Source organism: Pleurodeles waltl, chromosome 5 (assembly GCF_031143425.1).
Source record: "Pleurodeles waltl isolate 20211129_DDA chromosome 5, aPleWal1.hap1.20221129, whole genome shotgun sequence".
Taxonomy (NCBI): Eukaryota; Metazoa; Chordata; class Amphibia; order Caudata; family Salamandridae; genus Pleurodeles; species Pleurodeles waltl.
The window spans coordinates 655,203,136-655,218,871 of NC_090444.1; the positions used below are offsets into that span (position 1 = coordinate 655,203,136).

A 15,736-nucleotide genomic window follows, 5' to 3' on the forward strand; every position below is an offset into this window, starting at 1 on the left:
TTAAAATGAATGTTTGGTGCGTGCATGCATGTTTGAATGGTATGAGTGTTGTTAATGGATGTGCGTGCGTGCATGTCTGTGTGTGAAAGAATGAGTGTGTGTGTGTGTGTGTGTCCCGCCCGCCCGCCCCCTCCCTCCTAAAGCTGCCGTCCGCCACTGTTATTGCATGAGAGTTTTGAAAGCATGTGGTGTAACTCATTCAGGAGTGGAGAAGGTGAGGTGCTATGACACTCTGACTCAGGTGCTGTGTATTAAAAAGGGCAGTAGTCTCTTACATCAAGGTCGAGTAAGGCAGGATAAATCAGGAAGAGAGGGAGGAGACAGCAGTTTCTCAGGAAGAGGGAGGAAGTTGTGAAAGAACAAGAATACTGGTAAATTGGGGGAGAGTTGGCATCCAGAGAGGGGAAGGGCATGCACCAAAAAGTAACCCTGCCAGCTTTGCAAGCAAGTGATGGAGGCCCGTCCGAGGTTCTCCTACCCATCACTAAATGATACCCAGAAACAAGATTGGTTGTGGTGATAGAATGGCTGCAGTTTATTAACATTAAAAGCTGGTACAAAGATCATCACAATTTATACAGTCATTAGCATGTCCAGCATGATTATTTTACATTGTAATAAAAACATTAATTCTTAATACTCTGTGTATCCTTTCAAATTTATTGCATAGTAACATTCACATCAGTTCAATATGTCATGTCTCATTCAGTCATAAATCATTTTGTTTGTCGTGATAGGCTCTCCTTCTACAGCGGTTTGCGATTTCAAGGCTTCCCCAGCCACAAACTGTATGGTGCTCGTGGCCATGAGGCCATGCCTGGGCTGCAGATGCAGTGGGGCCTGCAGTGAGATGCAGTGAGATACAGTGAGGCCTTACCTTTCGTTTGCCTTCAGGTGTCCCTACTGTGAGGGTTCCCAAGGATCCTGTCCAGGTAATTGTGGGTTCCTGCCATGAGGCATCACAAGGACCTCATCCAGGGCCCCCTTTTGCCTTTAGTGTGAGGATATATGTTGTTACTGCCTTGCAACTCCTGCCACACCACACCTTCAACTCCTGCCTCCAAGGATTATGAAAAAAACAACAACATTTCAAGTGCCCGGATGATGTTCAGTATGAAAATATCCATCCGTGTATTGGAGAGATGAGCAGGAGCAACAGAACAAATCAGGAAGGGGAGAGGAGACAGCAGGCTCCCAGAAAGAGGCAGGAAGATGTGAGAGAAGATGCATACTGATAAATTGGGGGAGAGTTGTTATCCAGAGAGAGGGGCAGTGCATGTACCCAAGTAGAAGAGAAATGCAGGCACACAGTATTCAGAAAAAAGTATCCTGAAAGAGCTGGCGTGGAGGTACAGTCCCAAGCAGGCCAGTTGGGCCTGTCACAGCTCCCCAGCCGCTCCAAGACCCTCCTGCCTGCCACTGACAGCTCTGCCCGCATTCCTCAACCTGATTGCGACAGCTCTGTCTGCAATCCTCAGCCTGAGTGTGTCTGCTGATGCCTCCTTTGCAGCACTTGCGCTCCCGCCCTCATGCCTTCCCGCCTCCCACCCTGGCCCCTCCCACCTCCTGGGACATATATTGTAGTCCGCAGTGCAGTCTCGGTAAGAAGTGCCTGGGCCATTGGGCCAGTCATAACTCCCTAGCCACCCCACGGCCCTACTGCCTGCAGATGATTGCTCAGCCCGCAATCCTGAGCCTGATTGTGACAGCTCTGCCTACATTTCTCAGCCTGCTTGCAACAGCTCCACCTGCATTCCTGAGCCTGATTGCGACTGCTCTGCCCACATTCTTGAGCCTGATTGCGACAGCTCCACTTGCATTCTTAAGCCTGATTCTGTCTGATGCCCCTGCCGTCGTCTCCTTCACACCACTGCTGCTCCCACCCTTCCTCCTTCTCGCCTCTCACCCCGGCCCCTCCAACCTCCCAAGACATATAATGGAGGCCACAGTGGGGTCGCACAGCAGACATGTGCAGTGGTAAGCTCATCTGCAGCCGTTGCTGGCCATACCCCCAACTCAAATAAATGGGGCCAAAGTTGTTCTGTCCACCAGTGGGTAGATGGGGCAATTACCCCTGAACCACTTCCTGGGGGGAAGAAAGCCTACTAGATGCCAGGAAATAAAGTAAATAAATAAAAAATAGTGGGGTGGTGGCCACCAACCAGTATGGGCATGGTTATGCCCCTAACCCAATTGAGTGGAGTGACAGTCATTCAGCTCTTCCCCACACACTAAAACATCTTATCCCACAGCAAGCAAGAGGACATTTGATTATTTTGAGTCTTGGTTTTACATTTGGGCCATGAGAGCCCCACTTGTCAGCCTAAAAATGATTTTTTTTCAAACTGTCCTTTTGGACCTACTCTGGTTCCCCCTCAATTTTGACATGTTTTTGGCTCTACTCTGTCACAGGAACTTGGCCCACCTACACAAGTGAGGTATCATTTTTAGAGGGAGACTAAGGGGAATGCTGAGTGGTAGAAAATGTATCCCGGTGTGGTGATCCCACACAGGATTGTGGGGAAAATTTGATTTTTTAGCTAAATTTGAGGTTTGCTGAAGATTCTGAGTAAGAAAACACTGGGGCTTCCATGCAAGTCACACCTCCCTGGACTCCCTCGGGTGTTTTGTTTTCAGAAATGTTTGGGTTTGGTAGGTTTCCCTATATGGCTGCTGAGCCCAGGACCAAAAACCCTGGTGCTCCCCGGCAAAAATAGGTAGTTTTGTATTTGATAATTTTGATGTGTCCACATAGTGTTGTGGGGCATTTACTGTCGTGGACACTAGGCCTAACCACACAAGTGAGATACCATTTGTATCGGGAGAATTGGGGAAACACTGGGTGGAAGGAAATTTGTGGCTTCTCTCAGATTCCAGAACTTTCTGACACCGAAATGTGAGGAAAAAGAGGTTTTGGCCAAATTTTGAGGTTTGCCAAGGATTCTGGGTAACAGAACCTGGTGACAGCCCCACAAGTCACCTCATCTTGGATTCCCCTAGGTGTCTAGTTTTCATAAAAGCACAGGTTTGGTAGGTTTCCCTAGGTGCGGCAAAGCTAGAGGCCAAAATCCACAGCTAGACACTTTGCAAAAAAAAAAAGTTCTGTTTTCTCTGGAAAAATGTGATGTGTCCACGTTGTGTTTTGGGGCATTTCCTGTTGGGGCACTAGGCCTACCCACAAAAGTGAGGTACCATTTTTATCGAGAGACTTGGGGGAATGCTGGGGGGAAGGAAACTTGTGGCTCCTCTCAGATTCCAGAACTTTCTGTCACCGAAATGTGAGGAAAAAGTATTTTTTGGCCAAATTTTGAGGTTTGCAAAGGATTCTGGGTAACAGAACCTGTTGAGACCCCCACAAGACACCCCATTCTGAATTCCCCTGGGAGTCTACTTTTAAAAAACATATAGGTTTGCTTGGTTTTCCCTAGGTGCGGCAGAGCTAGAGGCCAAAATCCACAGCTAGGCACTTTGCAAAAAACAGGTCAGTTTTCTTTGGGGAAATGTGATGTGTCCATGCTGTGTTTTGGGGCATTTCCTGTCACGGGCACTAGGCCTACCCACACAAGAGAGGTAAAATGTTTATCTGGAGACTTGGGGGGAACGCTGGGTGGAAGGAAATATGTGGTTCCTCTCAGATTCCAGACCTTTCTGTCACCGAAATGTGAGGAAAAAGTGTTTTTTTGGCCAAATGTTGAGGTTTGCAAGGTAACAGAACTTGGTGAGAGCCCCACAAGTCACCCCAGCATGGATTCCCCTAGGTGTCTAGTTTTCAAACTGCACAGGTTTGGTAGGTTTCCCTAGGTGCCGGATGAGCGAGAGGCCAAAATCCACAGGTAGGCACTTTGCAAAAAACACGTCAGATTTCAATGTAAAAATGTGATGTGTCCATATTGCGTTTCCTGTGGCAGGCACTAGGCCTACCCACACAAGTGAGGTACCATTTTTATTGGGAGACTTGGGGAACACAGAATAGAACAACAAGTGTTACTGTCCCTTGTTTTTCTCAACATTTTTTCCTTCCAAATGTAAGACAGTGTGTAAAAAAGACGTCTATTTGAGAAATGCACTGTAATTCACATGCTAATACGGGGACCCCGGAATTCATAGATGTGCAAATAACTACTGCTTATCAACACCTTATTTTGTGGCCATTTTGGAAATAGAAAGATTTTCTTGATACCTATTTTTCACTCTTTATATTTCAGCAAATGAATTGCTGTATACCCGGTATAGACTAAAACCCATTGCAAGGTGCAGCTCATTTATTGACTCTGGGTACCTAGAGTTCTTGAGGAACCTACAAGCTCTACATATCTCTGCAACCAGAAGAGTCCAGCAGACGTAACAGTATATTGCTTTCAAAAATCTCACATCGCAGGAAAAGGTTACAGAGTAAAACGTGGAGAAAAATGGCTGTTTCTTTCACCTCAATTTCAATATTTTTTTACTTCAGCTGTTATTTTCTGTATGAAAAACCTTGTAGGATCTACACAAATGACTCCTTGCTGAATTCAGAATTGTGTCTACTTCTCAGAAATGTTTAGCTTTCTGGGATCCAACATTGGTTTCACACCCATTTCTGTCACTAATTAGAAGGAGGCTGAAAGCACATTAAATAGTAAAAATGGGGTATGCCCCTGTAAAATGCCACAACTGTGTTGAAAATGTGGTTTTCTGATTCAAATCTGCCTGTTTCTGAAAGCTGGGAAGATGGTGATTTTAGCACCACAAACTTCTTGTTGATGCCATTTTCATGGAAAAAAACACAAGCCTTCTTCTGCATCCTTTTTGTCACATTTTTTTTTAAAAAACGATATGTTGGCTTCATTTTGGCTAATTTCTTAGTCTCCTTCAGGGGAACCCACAAACTCTGGGTACCTCCAGAATCCCTAGGATGTTGGAAAAAAAGGACGCAAATTTGGCATGGGTAGCTTATTTGGACAAAAGGTTATGAGGGCCTAAGCTCGAACTGCCCCCAATAGCCAAAAAAAGGCCTGGCACCTGAGGGGGAAAAGGCCTGGCACCGAAGGGGTTAAAAGCAGTATGTGCTGGAGGAATCTTGAGCAAAGAAATAGTCCCTGTTATAACAAGCCATTTTGCACAGTGAAAGTGACTATCCCAGATAATGTCCACTCTGTCTCCGAGAACAGACATATCAGTTGGTCAATCCAATGCTCTTGTTTTCTTCGAGTGCGCAAGGAGGGATTTAACCAGACCCTGACTGGACCTACATGCTGATTCTGGGGAGAGGCACAGTGCGCTCAGTGTCAGGAGATGCAGCCTTCTGCACACCCAGGCTTATCCATACATTTTCCTCTCCTGGTGTAGTTCCAGAACATTCAAACAAACAGAAAAGATACAACCACATTTGTTGAAATGCCGCAGTCAGCGCTGCCTGATGAAGCATCGTTAAAAAGAAGTGTTGTGGTGTAGCTTGTTAGACTATTAGGAATGGGGATGGCTTATGTGACATCATGGGAGTCTATGTGCCAACACGAAGAGCATAAGTGAGAAAAGGAGTCAAGAGTGACAATATGGAGAATCATTCGTGACAATCTATCGATCACATATGATGGCATGTAAATATCAAGGCAGTGGCGACATGGGGAGAGAGGATACAATTTGACAAACTATTCGAACAATTCAATGTGACAATAATGTGTTTGCCTCTGGCTTTCTGTGTCCCTTCCCATTTCTTTCTTACCGTCTCTCTGCATGTGGCTTACCCTGTACTTCTATGTCTTTTTGTTTCTTCATGTATTTTTTCTGTCTGTCCCTCTAGTTCTTTGTGCCTCCCTGTCTTTTTTCCATTCCCTCTCTCTCTCTGACGCTTCATGTCTTCCTCTAATTTTTGTCTTTCTTGTTTCTGTCTTTCTCTCGATCTTTCTCTACCTCTATCTTTCGTTCGATTTCCTCTCTCTTTTTTCCCTGTCTTTATCTTGCCCTGTATTTCTCTGTCTCTCTTTGTTTCTCTTTCTTCCGTTATCCTGCTCTCGCTTTTTATACCATCTTTCTCTGTTTCTCCCAATCTTTTTCTCACTCGTGACTCTCCCTTACACTGTCTTTGTCTATGTCAATGTCACATTGTTTTTCTGTGTGTCTAAGTGCTACAATTGGTCAGGGCATCCGTTGGGATTAAATTTATTTGAATCCACAATTAGTTGCACATTCTGCAGGCACAGAAGTGCATCATGGCTACAATCTGTCTCAGTATTTGGACTGGAGGGCTTTTGAGCCACAATTTGTTCCAGCTTCTGTGCGAAAGGAAGTACATTTTGGTCCTTATCATCTGCAGAAAGAGAAGTGCACTGTGGCGACAAAATATCCCAAAATTTGAGGGATCAATGTGTGCTTTGGCCACAATCTGTCACTTCAGTCACAACATTTTTTGTGTTTGTGCCTCTCATTCAGATTGTACCTGTGCAAATGATATTAGCTCTAGTGATGATGATGTGATTTTATGTAGGGAGTGGGCAATAAATTCTGCTCCGCTGGTGCAGTTGGCCTCATTTTGGCCACCCCGCTTTATGCTTGTGAGGAGGCGTTCTGCAGAGTTCCAGCCACATTCCACCAACTGCTGCGCGGTGGAGTTTTTTCACGTGCACAGCATGCCAATGGTAAGTTGGTGAGCGAGAATGAGCAACATTTTCAGGTGCTAGGGCGACACCTGGTGAGATATTCTCACTGCAAATGCTTGCAAATGGACAGCAAAATCAACTTGAGCAGCAGCGCCCTCTGGCGTACAGCGCGATGTTGTTTGCACTGATTTTCATAGCAGAACAAGCTCCCAGCACAAAAAATCAGCGTGAACAACGCAACATGCAGATTTCTGCCCATTCACAGAACTGGGTGGATACTCGTAGAGTTTTCACGTTACTCCGTGAAATTACCAGCGAGTTCTGTCCACCCTCTAATTTTTATGCTAATATAGGCAATTCCACATTAACACTATTACTGATATCTTTGAACTCATGCACAATCAGATCGATCAATGCAAATGCAAACATATGTGCAGCGTTTCTAATGTAAGAGGGTGAGAAACATTGTGGTTCTTTTTAAAAAGATGAAAACTCAACTTCTGTCTTTGGCTTGGAGTGCATTTTTTTTTTCTTGCTACCTCTTGGCACTGCAGAGTTTAGCCTCTCAGAGTACCCCCTCCATATGTGTTACTTTAGAAGTGATGAATACAAATATCTAAAACAGCTCACACCAAATATTTTCTGATTACAAAACAATTGCAGGTGCTTTATCTGATTCAGTTGAGATGCTGAGAAAAAGTTGACTGAACCAAGTCACACATACATCAAGTAGACCAAAAAGGATTCCTCTGCTTGGCCATCACTTGTAGTACGAGGCTTATTGAGTCACTAATTACTTAGGGGCATATTTATACTCTGTTTGCACTGAATTATTCAGTGCAAAACTAACTCCATATTTATACTTTTCTGCTAGATCCATCTAGCGCCTAATTTATGGAGTTAAAGTAATTTTTTTGGATGTGCAAATCTACTTTGACTTAATGAGAGGCAAGGTATGCATTCCAGCGCATGAACGCCATATTTATGATGGACGGAGTGCTGACAATGCAAACACTCACTGCCAGTCACAGATCTGGGTTTAATCCATCGTTCTTTTGTTCACCATGCCACCCCAGTTTGGACCCAGCCATATGCAAATCAGTCTTGACCCTGTTCCTCATGGGAACAGTCCAGCCTGAACTGCCAGGCCAGGTCCTCCCTGGACCGGAAACAAGCATCCTGGGACCGGTTTCAGGGTATCACCCTTCTTCAGCCAGGCTAGCTTGATTCCAGTGGCACAGTGAGCAAGGGACCCACGTCTGGGCATACCCTTCCCACTTAGGGCAACTTTAGCAACACAAAAGGATGATGGACGGAGTGCTGACGATGCAAACACTCACCCCCAGTCACAGATCTGGGTTTAATCCATCGTTCTTTTGCTCACCATGCCCCCCAGTTTGGACCCAGCCATATGCAAATCAGTCTTGAGCCTGTTCCTCATGGGAACAGTCCAGCCCGAACTGCCATGCCAGGTCCTCCCTGGACTGGAAACAAGCATCCTGGGACCGTTTTCAGGGTATCACCCTTCTTCAGCCAGGCTAGCTTGATTCCAGTGGCACAGTGATCAAGAGACCCACGTCTGGGCATACCCTTCCCACTTAGGGCAACTTTAGCAACACCATGCCACCCCAGTTTGGACCCAGCCATATGCAAATCAGCCTTGACCCTGTTCCTCATGGGAACATTCCAGACTGAACTGCCAGGCCAGGTCCTTCCTGGACCGGAAACAAGCATCCTGGGACCAGTTACAGGGTATCAGCCTTCATCAGCCAGGCTAGCTTGATTCCAGTGGCACAGTGAGAAAGGGACCCACGTCTGGGCATACCCTTCCCACTTAGGGCAACTTTAGCAACACAAAAGGATGATGGACGGAGTGCTGACAATGAAAACACTCACCCCCAGTCACAGATCTGGGTTTAATCCATCGTTCTTTTGCTCACCATGCCACCCCAGTTTGGACCCAGCCATATGCAAATCAGTCTTGACCCTGTTCCTCATGGGAACAGTCCAGCCTGAACTGCCAGGCCAGGTCCTTCCTGGACCGGAAACAAACATCCTGGGATCGGTTTCAGGGTATCATCCTTCATCAGCCAGGCTAGCTTGATTCCAGTGGCACAATGAGCAAGGGACCCACATCTGGGCATACCCTTCCCACTTTTGGCAACTTTAGCAACACAAAAGGATGATGGACGGAGTGCTGACACTGCAAACACTCACCCTCAGTCACAGATCTGGGTTTAATCCATCCTTCTTTTGCTCACCATGCCACCCCAGTTTGGACCCAGCCATATGCAAATCAGTCTTGACCCTGTTCCTCATGGGAACAGTCCAGCCCGAACTGCCAGGCCAGGTCCTCCCTGGATGGGAAACAAGCATCCTGGGATCGGTTTCAGGGTATCATCCTTCATCAGCCAGGCTAGCTTGATTCCAGTGGCACAGTGAGCAAAGGACCCACGTCTGGGCATACCTTTCCCACTTAGGGCAACTTTAGCAACACAAAAGGATGATGGACGCAGTGCTGACAATGCAAACACTCACCCCCAGTCACAGATCTGGGTTCAATCCATTGTTCTTTTGCTCACCATGCCACCCCAGTTTGGATGGATTAAACCCAGATCTGTGACTGGGGGTGAATGTTTGATTTGTTCTGCATTCCGTCCATCAACTGTTGTTTTTGTTTTTGTGTTTGTGATATTTATACTCCCATGCAAAAATGGTGCGCAGGAGGGGTCAAAAAATGGTGCAAAGCTTGCTTTGCCCCATTTTTTAACGCCTGGGTCAGGGCAGGTGTTAGGGAACCTGTGGGTCTATTTCCATGGTGGAACACCATGGATTAAGTCCACAGGGGCCCTCCCCAGGCCCCAGGGACACCCCCACACACACCAGAGGGACAGCGGAGGATGGGGGACCCCAACCCAGGTAAGTACAGGTAAGTATTTTATTTTTATTTTTAAAGTGTCATTGAGGGCCCTTTAATGAGCCCCCCTACATGGCACTGGGTGCATTGGCCATGCCCAGGGGACCCTGGTCCCTTGTGTTGGCCATTGGGGTGGTGGGCATGACTCCTATCTTTTCTAAGACAGGAGTCATGTGGTACCGATGGTTTTGCATCAGAAAATTACTCTAGGCAGGTTAGAGTCATTTTTTTACTCTAACCTGCCTAACGTCATTTTTTAGTGCAAAAATCCCTTCTTCCATTCTGCCAGCCCAATCCGACTAAAGTCATTTTTTTTGCCACTAGCCTACCCTTTGCAGCCGGGGCTAAACTTTTTGGTGCAAAACTGAGTTGGTGCAGTTTTGCACCAAAAAGTATAAATCAGGGCCTTAGTTCTACAAGGGTTTTCAAAATACTCAGAAGCATGCAAAGCATCCCCACTGAAATGATTGTTGCATAAACTTCCTTTATACATATTCATATTTGATATTCTAAAACTCAAACTAGATTTTACTATTCGGAAGGTTAACTAACATCTCTCCATTGTAATCCTCTGCTGGAATCATTGCATGAGACCCATATTTCTTTCCTGCTTCTGCGGCACTTTAAGCGATCTGCATGTAGCACAACAGATATAGTTTAATATTCTCATGTCCATTTGCGGAGTTGTTCAAAGCTTACCATTCAGCAGTGTCAGGAAGATGGCATCAGCCATACTCCAGAGAGTAGGGAAGACGAAAAACACCGCAAACTGCTCAGGGCGAGGTTGCCACAGTAGTAGGGCAATGATACAGGAAGCGTTTGTAATTGCAGCTGTGTGGAGGGGAGACAGTCACAACAAAAGCAGGATTAGTGTTAGATGATCTGCTTTATAGACTCAGAAACATTTAATTGCATCTATAGTTAGTGGAAATTTATCATACAATTTGCTAATGGCAATGACGTATCTGTGGCATCCAGAAGTTGTTGAGCATAAAAAAGCTAACTCAGAAAAAAGAGTGTAGAAATCCCTTAGGAGGACACACATCAAAACTATTGTTTAATCACCAAGAAATCTGCATTATCAGCATGAGTAAAATAAAAAGAGCATGGCTGGCGCACAGTATTCTGCAGTGCAAGAAACTCTTTCCACCTACAATTTGTTAACCAGCCCAACCTCATATGTTACTCGGTCATTCAGCAGACGAAATTCCACACCTGTGCATAAAGAGGCGCAGTAGAAAATTTACTGACAAAAAAAGAGACTGGGGCAGATTCATCAACACTTTGTGCTAGTGCAAAGTCACAAACAGTGATGCTAAGTGGTGCAAAGTGTTGATAAAATATTCAGGGGCACATTTATCAAAAAGTCACGCAACACAGCAAGTCACCTTGCTGTGCTGCATTTTGGAAAGGGCAGGAATGCACTGTGTCTAACATTACATGGTGTATTCCTGCCTTTTCCCCACGATGGCACACAATGTGCTGCTAGTGCCAATGCAGACACCCTTGTAACATGGTGAAAGGGCGCCTGAAGTAAGCAGGATTGTTTTTGTGCAGGAAGAGGCACCTTCCTGCCCACAACAATGCCCTGACACATTTTCCTCTTTTGTATGTGCTGCAGAATGCAGCACAGATAAAAAGAGGAAAAACGAGGAGAAATAAACATATTTCTCCTCGTTCTCCTCACCAGGGGAGGCTCAGCAGTTTTGGGTCATTCCCAGGTCTACCACGTCTGGTAAATCTGGGAATGAGTGAAAATCTATGGATATTGTGTGGGAACACCCATGCACCACCCATGGAATGTCTCCCTGGGATAGAGTAAGGCAACTCAGCAATTTGTGCTGTGTTTCATTACTCTGGATTTATCAAGCCACTCAGGGCCAAGCAAGGTGGCCTTGCGTGGCTTGATAAATCTCATTTTAAGGGTTGCATCACTTTTGCACTCCTTTGCATGGTGCAAAAGTGATGCAACCGATTAATAAATCTGCTCCTTAATTTCCACCAAATAACTTAGGACCTCATTTACAAAGTTTTAGTGAAGAGCATTGGCTCAAGCCTTTTTGCTGCGCAGCCCTGCATCAAAACATAAGGGCAGGAATGTGCTGTATCTACAAGATAGGGTACATTTCCACATTCCTGTCCTTGTCTCCTGTGCTGGTGCACAAATTGCTGTCATGCGACTACATAGGCACCCTTGCACCATGGTGCAAGTATGCTTGTGAGGCGAGGATGATTGTTTTTGTGCAGAAAGGGGAACCTTCCTGCACAAAAACAATCACATGAGAGGCATTTTTCTCCTCCTATGTGTGCTGCAGAATGGACATAATGTCATTTCTCCCCATTGCGCCACCCTTGGGGTGGCGTAGGAAACTGATGCATTTCTAGGTTTGCAAAACCTTGTAAATCTGGGAATGCGTCAGATTCCATGGGTGTTGCATGGTAACACCCACAGCAACACCCATGGAACGCCCCATTCATGCAGAGTAATGTGTGAAAGGGGGCCATATTTACAAGGCCTTGAAAAGCCACGCAATGTGGCTTTGCTGGCCTTGTAAATAGGGCCCTGCAGCCTGCGTCGCCGGGACATCATAAAATGTGAAGCACCAGTAGTGCAGATGGCTCGTAAAGGAAGGCATTCATTTGATCTGGAAAGTAGTCTAAAAGTAACACAAATAGCAACCTGTGCTAATTTTGCATTTTACCCCACGGGCCGTCCCGTGGGTGTTATGCTTATATGACATAATGTTGAAATAACAAATATAGTAAAAAATATTGAGGACAAGAATATTGACTTTACATTCATAGGTGCCAATTCACAAAGATAAAACATTTGCATGAGAGTAAATATACACGTGTTAAATTACTCATACACTTTGTAGTACATTTGTAGTAAATTTACTACTTTTGCTTTTTACCATTTACGAGCATGAATTGACTACAAAGTGTAGATGTACATGTCTGCATCCCCCAAATTCAGGGGTTGGATAAAACATTTGCATGAGAGTAAATATACACGTGTTAAATTACTCATACACTTTGTAGTACATTTGTAGTAAATTTACTACTTTTGCTTTTTACCATTTACGAGCATGTATTGACTACAAAGTGTAGATGTACATGTCTGCATCCCCCAAATTCAGGGGTTGGATAAAACATTTGCATGAGAGTAAATATACACGTGTTAAATTACTCATACACTTTGTAGTACATTTGTAGTAAATTTACTACTTTTGCTTTTTACCATTTACGAGCATGAATTGACTACAAAGTGTAGATGTACATGTCTGCATCCCCCAAATTCAGGGGTTGGAGCCTAATGTATTTTCACACATAGGTACCAATTGCTAAAGTCGGAGCACAGATCTCGCTGGTGTAAACTGTTGTAAAATTGCATAATGTTCATTACATAAAACAAAATATATTGCAAATATTTTATGTTACATAATAATGCAAATTAGTATAACATATTTATTTTAAATGTGGGAACCTAAAACAAAATAACAAAATGCAACAGTACTCTTAACCTGATTTGAAGAAAATACATGATAATTTTAAATGTAATACATTTGACTTATTTTTTAAGGTTTATAATTTATTATACTTAACATATATTAAGAATTATTATTAAAAAAATACCCAACAAAATTAAAATGTTCATATTCATATTATCTGTATTTAACATTATGTATAGAATTAATTTATATTACTTTAATTCTTTTTTAAATTGTGTCATGTTTATTTGTAAAGTAAAAAGTTTATTGAAATACTTTATAGTGAAATAATATTTAATTTTCACTTGTATGTAATTTTGAACATTAAAACGAATGTCTATGGTTGTTAAGAGTTGGAATAAATTTATGTTTGTAACTATTATTTCTATATTTGTTACTATTATTTCCTATGGGGAACTATCATAGGTCCTTGAATGCATTATTTTCTATAGAAGGCTGCTTCACTGGCAGTGGTTGGTCATGTGTGGTGCTCAATTTACTCCAAGTCTGAGCTGGCATACATTTACAATTGTTTTGGGTCCTTTTTCGGTATACCATCTTTAGAAGTGCAGTTTGTGAATAGGTATGGATTAGTTTTTTGTGGATAGGTGCATGACCATTCCTGAACCCTTATCTAGCCCTCCTTAAACCCATTCCTACTCTCACCTAAACCCCTCCAATCCAGCTGTAAGCAATTTCCAGCTACTCACCTGTCCCTCCCACATTTACTACAAAAGCATATGTATATGTTTTGGGGAGCCCCTGTACATGGGGCAGAGATTTTTGCATGTTAATGACAGGAGAGGCAGAGACCTAAACATGAATATTTGTGAATAGCATGTTAGTGCTAATAATGTATTACTACTATAGGTACTACACAATGCGGTTTGTAATTATGCCTTTTACCATGTAAAAGTACAGAAATGTAGACTACAAGGAAACAGTTGCCAAAAAAGGTGACATATATATATATATGAAATACTGGCAACCATACATTTCGGACATAGGGGGTCATTCTGACCTCGGCGGTAAAAGGCGCCTACCGCCGGTCAGAAATCCTCCATAATCCCGCCGCGGTCGCGGAAACCCACCACGGTCATTCTGACCCGCAGAAGGCAAACCTCCGAAAATCCGACCGCCACAACAGACCGCCAGACCAGCGGTCGGCGGAAAGGTGGAGGTGACAAAACCTCCACCGTCACGCCAACAGAAATACGCCCATGCCATTACGACCCACGAATCCACGCGGCGGTCATTCAAACGCGGTATTCCATTGGAGGGACACACCGCCGCGGTCAGAATACACACAAACGAACAAAACTCAGCCACATTGGACGATTTGAATCCCACACACCTGATACACATACACACACCACTCCCACACACACAATACAATATAAAACACCCACCCACATCACCCACAAACCCCTACGCTAAAAAATTCGTAAAGAAGGCAAGAGCGAGACACCAGCATCCAAAAAATAACAGCCACAGCCACTCAACACCATCACCCACACACTATCCACACACAAAACAACACACACCACCACACTCAACTCACTTAAATACACATACTCCACCCCACACATCATACACACCACCCCATGGCACCCCAAAGACAACCCCGCTTCACAGACGAAGAACTCAGGGTCATGGTGGAGGAAATCGTTCGGGTAGAGCCCCAGCTGTTCGGCACACAGATACAATACACCAGCATTGCCCGGAGGACGGAGCTATGGCAGAGGATTGTCGACAGGGTGAACGCAGTGGGACAGCACCCCAGAAATCGGGAAGACATCAGGAAGCGATGGAACGACCTACGGGGGAAGGTGCGTTCCATGGTATCCAGGCACAACATCGCCGTGCAGAAGACTGGCGGAGGACCCCCACCTCAACCCCCACAATTCACATCATGGGAGGAGGAAGTCTTGAACATCCTGCATCCTGACGGCCTCGCAGGAGTCGGCGGAGGAATGGATACTGGTAAGTTGAAGCTTCAATACTGCTTCCCCCCCACCTGCATGCCAAATCAGACCCCAACCCTCACCCCCATCCTCGAACCCCACCCTCACCCCCACCCCCATCCTCACCCCCACCCTCACCCCCACCACCATCCTCACCCCCACCACCATCCTCACCCCCACCCCCAGCACACCTATTCCCCGCCAATGTCTCACCATCACAACCCACACATCCCAAAACCTAGGCCTGCATGCGTCCACTAAGCATGGACACCCATCACCAAAGCATGCCCAATGCATATACACATCCCCCCCACAAGCCACCCTCACCAAAGCCCCCACACACGAATGCCAGCACTTGGGGACACGAGAACCCACAGATACACCCATATGCCACACATTGAAACTATAACCATACCTCTATACCCCTGCAGGACCCGACCGTCAACACACCGCGGCGGAGGGCCCAGAATTCTCCACACCCCCCACCCAAGAGGCCGTCAGCGATGACAGCTGGACACCGATGACCAGCCCGGACCATCGGGGACCTCTGGACAGTCGGTTCCCCTCACACAGGCCCAGGCCACTACAGACCCAAACCCCTCTGGGAACACCAGCACAGCTCCCACCCAGCGGGCCCATGCCTCTGTCTCCAGGGCGCGTCAATCTGCGGTGTGTCTACCACTACAGGGCACCCAGGATAACCCACCACCCCAACAACAACAGGGACCTGGGGGCAGTGGTAGTGGGCACACCGGCCAGGGGGCAGAGGCCCAGGGAAACAGGGGA

General features: G+C 45.4%; 1 protein-coding gene across 1 annotated transcript in view; it reads right to left on the reverse strand.

The window, feature by feature from the left end:
• The window catches only part of LOC138297052 (protein unc-93 homolog A-like), a 168,438-nt gene that overhangs the window by 11,683 nt on the left and 141,019 nt on the right, over positions 1-15,736 (reverse strand). Inside the window, exon 8 of the mRNA XM_069236562.1 lies at positions 10,195-10,326. Coding sequence (XP_069092663.1) covers positions 10,195-10,326 — 132 coding nt within the window. The remainder of the gene's footprint in view (positions 1-10,194; positions 10,327-15,736) is intronic.